General features: G+C 39.9%; 1 protein-coding gene across 1 annotated transcript; it reads left to right on the forward strand.

The window, feature by feature from the left end:
• The first annotated feature begins 435 nt into the window (after window positions 1–435).
• Window positions 436–5962, forward strand: LOC129828620 (Golgi apparatus membrane protein TVP23 homolog B-like). The gene is made up of 7 exons (XM_055889705.1): window positions 436–541; window positions 1018–1097; window positions 1229–1373; window positions 1766–1855; window positions 4846–4971; window positions 5202–5330; window positions 5534–5962. Exons 1-7 carry the CDS (start codon window positions 530–532, stop codon window positions 5558–5560), a joined length of 609 nt encoding a protein of 202 aa, XP_055745680.1. The 5' UTR covers window positions 436–529; the 3' UTR covers window positions 5561–5962.
• Window positions 5963–9182: the final 3220 nt, after the last annotated feature.

Raw genomic sequence — 9182 nt, forward strand, 5'->3', positions numbered from 1 at the left:
CTCCATCTATATACCACTACTATATACCACCAACTAACATCTATATACCACTATTACATACCACCAACTAACATCTATATACCACTATTACATACCACCAACTAACATCTATATACCACTATTACATTCCATATGTATTATTGAATGTGCAGTATAGAGTAAAATACCTATAACTTTTATTTCTTCGTTTTTTTCTTCTTAACCTGTGTATTTGCTTATGTTCTTTGCTAAATATGCATTTTGAATGTATAATTCCACTTACGTATATGTTTGTACAATTAGAAAAAAAATAATGAAAGAAGCCCCAGTTCCCGATTAGGAATTCCAAGTTGCTTGACCGATAAACGATTATTCACTCGGAGCTCTTTTTATTTTTTGTCTTGAACGTACTGAAGTCGGAAGTTAGAGATTTCCAAGTTCCCAGTTGTTTTGAACGTGGAAATAACCTTAATTGACTCTTGATTGTCAGTGTCATACACTTTGACCTAGTGCGTAACCCGGAAGTGTCGCCCCGTCTGCAGTTTTCACAATGATGAGACTGGTAAGTCGTCAATTGTCGCTTTCTTTCATCATATCATTTAATGATTTGATCACGTTTGGTTATTTGGTATGGTAAACATGTTATTAAGAAATCACATCGTAATATTGCATCGTCCTGGGACGTATGGAGAAAATATACCTCTCATTCAGAGAAGCTAGCTTGCATGCTAACATTATCGGTTAGCTAGGATTTGTTTACATGTTAGGCCTATTTAACAAACTGGTTATTTTATGACAATAGCCAACTAACAAATCATGAACACTAACTAATCAATATCTAGCTAGTGAGGTTAGTGAAGTTGATACCTATCACACACTGGACATGTGACAATCCGGGTATTGGCTGTCTAGCTAGCTAACGTTAGCTTTTTTTAACGGGGATCACTGTTTTAGTATGCAATGGATGAAGTATGCAGCTTATAGCATTTTCACATCACATGTATGGAGTGATGAATGTTTTCTTTCATATGTTTCTAGGATGACAACGATGATGACGTCTCCCTGTTTGATGCAGAGGAGGATACAGGCAGAGGAAAGTCAAAGAAGACTAAAATCAAGTAAGTTGGTTCAGCCACAAGACGGTATAATGCAATGGCTCTCAGCCCTGAATAAAAGCGACAGATCAATTCAACCTACTGTATTGGCTGTGAAACGCATGACAAGTTCATGGTCTTTCCATGTTTTCTAGGCATCCAGTGGCCTCCTTCTTCCACCTATTCTTCAGAATGAGTGCCATCCTGGTGTACCTGCTCTGTGAGCTCCTCAGCAGTAGCTTCATTGCCTGTATGGTCACCATCATCCTCTTCCTGTCAGCTGACTTCTGGACCGTTAAGGTAGACCCTAAACAGTAGTAGAACAGTTAATAATAATATAGTACTAATAGATCAGTAACAGCAATATAAATCAATAGAATATAAGTAGAATATATATAGAATATCAGAACAGCAATAGAACAGCAATAGAACATCAATAGAATAGCGATAGAATATCGATAGAACATCAATAGAACATCAATAGAATAGCGATAGAATAGCGATAGAATATCAGTAGAACATCAATAGAATATTGATTGAACAGCAATAGAATATCAATAGAATATCAATAGAACAGCAATATCATATGAATAGAACAGCAATAGAACAAGTGTAAATATTGTCAAACCTCTTTTTCTTTTGCTTTAAGTAAGTAGCCTAATTATGTATTAACACCAAATACTATATTTCAGAATATCACAGGCCGGTTGATGGTGGGCCTGAGGTGGTGGAACCAGGTGGATGACGATGGAAAAAGCCACTGGGTGTTTGAGTCCAGAAAGGTAGATCACACACATCCCAGTCCTTCTGGGAAGGCAGTAACTAACTACCCAATGAACTACTACCCTCTACTGAAATACCTTCGTCTTTAGGGTCAAACCTAGTTCCATAGAACCTGTATCGACTCTGGATTTTTATGTCATAGGGTAAATCCATTTGAATTCAATCACTTTTTTTGACAGCATCCATTTTGATTTAAACAACACTTTCCGTACATGTTTGGCCCATTGTAGAAGTGGTTAGAAAATGAGTGACTTTTGGACCTAAATACCAAAACATTCAGGAGATTAAAGGTGCTCAGTTGACCCATTCTGCATAACCCAACATACCATGATACATTCATGTCTTCATCACTGGAAAGGATACATGGTTGAGTTTGATATCATGTAAAAACATACAACATTTTTATCAAACTATATTTTATTTCTTGAAAAAAAAAGTTTTTAAATAAAAAATAATATAATTTTTAATCCTTTAACATCAATGATCTAAAAATGTGTGAATATTTTTTTTCAGATTTACATATGTTGTAATTTAGACCCTATTTCACATAATCCAAGGTTTTTGTATGATGCCTGCCATCTGTTGAGAAACAACATGCTCATGAGTACAAAGTGGGTGTCATTTCAATCATAGATATAGAATTTGTAGAATGGACCTATCCCTCCAGACAACTGCAATTTAGCTGCTACGCCAATGAAATTGAATAGAAATGTTAACCTCTAATTACTACCACAAAGATCACCGCCAGTCCATCCACTGTCGAATGTGAACTTAAATGGTCATGTCTATTCTATTATCTGTAGTTCTATGATTTCAATAAGTTTCCTATGGAGTATTGAGAGTATAAAATAAGATATTCCCACTGAAGTCAACATTCTCTGATGTGTGGACCTCCAACCATCTTTGTGGTACTACTTGAAAGTTGACATTTTCAATTTTATTCCCATTTTTGTACATTTATCAACCAAAACATGACACCACACTGCATTCAATAGCATGTTGTGTCTCAACCCGATGGCAGGCACAACACAAAAACCTTAGATCAGGGATGGGGAACTTTCATCGGGGTGGGGGCCTCATTAGTCTGCAGAGGCATACCCATACCCACACATGCTCTTGAATCTCCCCCTTGACAGTGGAGAGAAAAGAAAGAAAAAAAAACGTTCCGAGTTAATTTCCTGCAATTCTACACATTTTGACATGGGGTGTAGAGAAAATGATGCAGTTTTAAAACAAGTCTGCTGAACTTCTACACATTTTGACATGGGGCGTAGAGAAAATGATGCAGTTTTAAAACAAGTCTGCTGAACTTCTACACATTTTGACATGGGACGTAGAGAAAATGATGCAGTTTTAAAACAAGTCTGCTGAACTTCTACACATTTTGACATGGGGCGTAGAGAAAATGATGCAGTTTTAAAACAAGTCTTCTGAACTTCTACACATTTTGACATGAGGCGTAGAGAAAATGATGCAGTTTTAAAACAAGTCTGCTGAACTTCTACACATTTTGACATGGGCCGTAGAGAAAATGATGCAGTTTTAAAACAAGTCTGCTGAACTTCTACACATTTTGACATGGGCCGTAGAGAAAATGATGCAGTTTTAAAACAAGTCTGCTGAACTTCTACACATTTTGACATGGGGCGTAGAGAAAATGATGCAGTTTTAAAACAAGTCTTCTGAACTTCTACACATTTTGACATGAGGCGTAGAGAAAATGATGCAGTTTTAAAACAAGTCTGCTGAACTTCTACACATTTTGACATGGGCCGTAGAGAAAATGATGCAGTTTTAAAACAAGTCTGCTGAACTTCTACACATTTTGACATGGGGCATAGAGAAAATGCTGCAGTTTTAAAACAAGTCTGCTGAACTTCTACACATTTTGCCACAGGGTGGATAGAATACTTTGCAATTTTGTAACTAATTTCATGTAGTGTGGGAAGAAATGTTTGCAATTTTTTAATATATCTGAGTGAGTGTGACTAACAAAATCAATGGGGGCCGCCTGGTTGGCAATTCGACCATGATTACTACAAGTATAGACAGCTGGCTAGACTAATTTACCAATCTCAAAAATGTCAGCTGACAAGGTCTAATTGAGTGACTGTCAGTGACTGACATGGCAAGAGAGAAACTGCTGATGAACAACCAAAAATCTCAATTGCATCTTGTGTATTCTACTATTCTTACTCTCAACAGTAAGTTGAGACCCCGATTGAGTTCCAAGAAAAAGGTTTTATTTACGGGCCTACAAAAGTGGGGCCGTACCAGTTGCCACATCCCTGCCTTCGATTATGTATAATATGATCTAAGATACAATATATTCGAATATGAAAGAATGGTAAACTTATTTATTTAAAAAAATAAAAAAATATCCATAAATGATTAAATAGTTTGACAACCCTGTTTGTAAGCTTTTACATGATATCAATCTCAACTGTTTATCTTTTCCAGTGATGAAGACATGGATGTATCATGGTGTGCAAAATGGGACAACTAAGCACCTTTAATCTCCTGAATCTTTTGGCATTCAGGTCCAAAAAGTAACTTTCTGAGCACTTCTATAATGGGCAAATATGTATGGAAGGTTTTGTTCAAATCAAAAGGGGTACCTTTCAAAAGTGATTGATTTCAAATTAATTTACCCCATATCAAAGCCTATTAGTTGGTAATATCTGACTCCACCTACTGTATACAATCCTGGGGTTTACATTCTTTTAGATGCACTTTTTATTTTAGTCTTTTTCGTAAATATTTTCTTTGCTCTTCTTGAACTGCACTGTTGGTTAAGTGCTTGAAAGTAAGCATTTCACGGTAAAGTCTACACTTGTTGTATTCGGCGCATGTGACAAAGTTTGATTTGATTCAAAGCATTATAACCCTCAATTATAGAATTGATCCAAAACTTTATATTGTCAAATTCTTACTTGGTCAACAAGCTAGTAGGTTATTCTCACATCTGTGAAATGCCTATCTTCTTCAGGGGAATTCAAAGCAGCTCGTGTCAGACTCCGAGTCGAGGATCTTCTGGCTGGGTCTAGTAGTGTGTCCTGTCATCTGGGTCTTCTTTGTCTTCAGCACCCTCTTCTCCTTCAAGATTAAGTGGCTGGTTAGTTTTAATATAAATACTTCTACCTAAAGTGGCTTACAGTACATTGAGTGCATGATATATTTTTTTGTCTACGGGATCACTACGGGAATTGTACCCCAGGATCACTACGGGAATTGTACCCCACGAGCTTGGTATCGCCAGCGCCATACTCTCTCATAATGACGTTGATCAGTGTGAAAAGTGGTGTGTAAGTCCCTGTTGTCAACGTCTTCTTCTCCTCCACCCAGGCCGTGGTGATCATGGGCGTGGTGCTACAGGGGGCTAACCTGTATGGCTATGTTCGCTGTAAAGTGGGCAGTAGGACGAGCTTGAAGAACATGGCTACTAACTATTTCGGACGGCAGTTTCTTAAACAGGTAACTTCTCTAATGCCTAGTCTCAGAATTTCATTTCCGAAGGGTGCTCTTGAAAGCGCCCTGACACACTTCAGGAGAAGGGTGGAGAATTGGCATGCAACGTAGAAAGTCCTTCCAGGAAATGGACCAGAATTGTTTGAGGTTATTGGATCAGGATGTTAAATCTAATGTTGTTTTTTTGTTTTGTGTGTTTTCTCTGACAGGCAATGACTAAAGAAGAGGAATCATAAAGAAGGACGTCTACTCTTAAGATTTGAACATATGTTTGCATTATTCTGAATGCCGTTGTATATCTGGAGTTTTACTTACAACTAACACTTAATAGAAAACTTTTGGGACATTGCTTACCTTTGACGAGTTTTCCCATTTTGATACCATTTCAAGAGAGAAATAGCATAATTTGTAGATAAGTAAGTTTTTCCACTGTAGCTATACTGACTCAAAGCAAATCCCTTATCTGTTTTGTTGTTTTTGCATATTATCCCTAGACTTTATACAATACAATGAAATGTTGTTTCTGACTTGTATTATACAAACATGTTGCCCGTATAATATTGATGGTTGTAAATATAGAACATCAAGGTCATGTGTTTATGTTTTTGTGCAAATACAATTATAACATTTCAAAATGACATGTGTGTTTTTTAGTTATTTTGGATGTACTGCACGAGGTGCATTCTACACTACTAAACTTTTTGGAATCTTTGGCTAAATATAATTTTACTTAGATGTTTGGTGTCAAAGAGTAAGGCCCCTGAGTGGTCTAAGGCATTGCATCTCAGTGCTAGAAGTGTCACTACAGACCCTGGTTCGATCCCGGGCTGTATCACAACTGGCAGTAATTGGGAGTCCCATAGGGCGGTGCAGAATTGGCCAAGCGTCGTCTGGGTTAGGGGAAGTTTTGGCCCGGGTAGGCTGTTGTAAAATATAAATGTGTTCTTAATACTGACTTGCCTAGTTAAATAAATAAAATATTAAATAAATAAATTACACACAGGAACATCAACCCCCTCTGATTTGTAGTTTTACTTTATGGGAAGGTATTAGATAAAATGATGTGGTGTAGTTAAATCAGTACTCTGTAAGAGCCTGCTTAACTTCAGTCATGCATGTTGGTCATAAGTTAGGTTCATTGCTCCACAAATGTTAGCGACACCTTGTGGTATATTATTGCAAGATTTTCTGCCACAACTAAGATGGCCGCTATCCATGACCAATGTGAAGAAAGACGAATAGGGGAGCGATCTCTTGTTGATTGTCCCGCCCCAGCCAATGATCATTCTGGGTGTCATTGTTGTTTTTTTTAATAGCTTTTGCAAAATATATTTTCCATATTAGTAGCCTTTATTCTGTATTCACGTTTGACACGAAAACTCAGGATGATCCCGACGGAGGATGCGTCCGCGAGGGAGATGGAGGACAAACAAAAGCAGGTCAGGTTCAGGTAATCAGAAGGGTAACTTCGCTAGCTTGACTTTGGCAAATAACTACACTGCTCAAAAAAAGAAAGGGAACACTTAAACAACACAATGTAACTCCAAGTCAATCACACTTCTGTGAAATCAAACTGTCCACTTAGGAAGCAACACTGATTGACAATAAATTTCACATGCTGTTGGGCAAATGGAATAGACAAAAGGTGGAAATTATAGGCAATTAGCAAGACACCCCCCAAAACAGGAGTGATTCTGCAGTTGGTGACCACAGACCATTTCTCAGTTCCTATGCTTCCTGGCTGATGTTTTGGTCACTTTTGAATGCTGGCGGTGCTCTCACTCTAGTGGTAGCATGAGACGGAGTCTACAACCCACACAAGTGGCTCAGGTAGTGCAGTTCATCCAGGATGGCACATCAATGCGAACTGTGGCAAAAAGGTTTGCTGTGTCTGTCAGCGTAGTGTCCAGAGCATGCAGGCGCTACCAGGAGACAGGCCAGTACATCAGGAGACATGGAGGAGGCCGTAGGAGGGCAACAACCCAGCAGCAGGACCGCTACCTCCGCCTTTGTGCAAGGAGGAGCAGGAGGAGCACTGCCAGAGCCCTGCAAAAGGACCTCCAGCAGGCCACAAATGTGCATGTGTCTGCTCAAACAGTCAGAAACAGACTCCATGAGGGTGGTATGAAGGCCCGACGTCGACAGGTGGGGGTTGTGCTTACAGCCCAACACCGTGCAGGACTTTTGGCATTTGCCAGAGAACACCAAGATTGGCAAATTCGCCACTGGCGCCCTGTGCTCTTCACAGATGAAAGCAGGTTCACACTGAGCACATGTGACAGACGTGACAGAGTCTGGAGTCGCCGTGGAGAACGTTCTGCTTCCTGCAACATCCTCCAGCATGACCGGTTTGGCGGTGGGTCAGTCATGGTGTGGGGTGGCATTTCTTTGGGGGGCTGCACAGCCCTCCATGTGCTCGCCAGAGGTAGCCTGACTGCCATTAGGTACTGAGATGAGATCCTCCGACCCCTTGTGAGACCATATGCTGGTGCGGTTGGCCCTGGGTTCCTCCTAATGCAAGACAATGCTAGACCTCATGTGGCTGGAGTGTGTCAGCAGTTCCTGCAAGAGGAAGGCATTGATGCTATGGACTGGCCCGCCTGTTCCCCAGACCTGAATCCAATTGAGCACATCTGGGACATCATGTCTCGCTCCATCCACCAACGCCATGTTGCACCACAGACTGTCCAGGAGTTGGCGGATGCTTTAGTCCAGGTCTGGGAGGAGATCCCTCAGGAGACCATCCGCCACCTCATCAGGAGCATGCCCAGGCGTTGTAGGGAGGTCATACAGGCACGTGGAGGCCACACACACTACTGAGCCTCATTTTGACTTGTTTTAAGGACATTACAAGTTGGATCAGCCTGTAGTGTGGTCTTCCACTTTAATTTGAGTGTGACTCCAAATCCAGACCTCCATGGGTTGATAAATTTGATTTCCATTGATAATTTTTGTGTGATTTTGTTGTCAGCACATTCAACTATGTAAAGAAAAAAGTATTTAATAAGAATATTTCATTCATTCAGATCTAGGATGTGTTATTTTAGTGTTCCCTTAATTTTTTTGAGCAGTGTATATTTGCTCATGCTTTGTTTTACACCATCTACTCTAAACTTTGATTAGCTCGACCGGTTAGCCACCCTTACATCATTCAAGAAGATCGACATGCATATTGTCATGAAACTGATTGGGGTCAAATGGTTGGCGTGCATGTATCATCAACGTTTCACCTGTGAAAACATGAAGTAATTATCATTCACGATTGACAGTTATTTATAATGAGGTAGGCCTAATTTGGTGTTTTAGGATTTTCAAAATATAAAATTTTGGCTGGGAAATGTTAGCTAAATTGAGGAATGCTCATGATCATTAGCAGTTGAAAGCAATGCAGATATTCTTCTTCACACACACACACACACACACACACACACACACACACACACACACACACACACACACACACACACACACACACACACACACACACACACACACACACAAATATTATTGTAATGTCTCCAGGCATGTAAAATGACATAGTTGCAGGAAATTATTTTGGAGATGGCCCTTTTATTCTCGGACCCACAGAACCCCACAGCCCCTGGACTTCAGGATTGAGCCCCGAATGTTCTGAGACCCTAGTGATGGCCCTGATGTAGGGCAGAGGTTCTCAAACTTACTGGGTCCGGGGACCCCTTTTGTGATACCAAATTCATCAGGGACCCCCCTCATAATCAGAACACAATTCGAGTTAGATGAAAATATCATAGAATGAGTTTTACTATGACTTCATCAGTGGATGGATGTACGAACCAAGTCTTTGGCCTTGGGAAGGAACATTTTAGAACCCACGTCTTG

Source organism: Salvelinus fontinalis, chromosome 30, assembly GCF_029448725.1.
Source record: "Salvelinus fontinalis isolate EN_2023a chromosome 30, ASM2944872v1, whole genome shotgun sequence".
NCBI classification, from domain to species: domain Eukaryota; kingdom Metazoa; phylum Chordata; class Actinopteri; order Salmoniformes; family Salmonidae; genus Salvelinus; species Salvelinus fontinalis.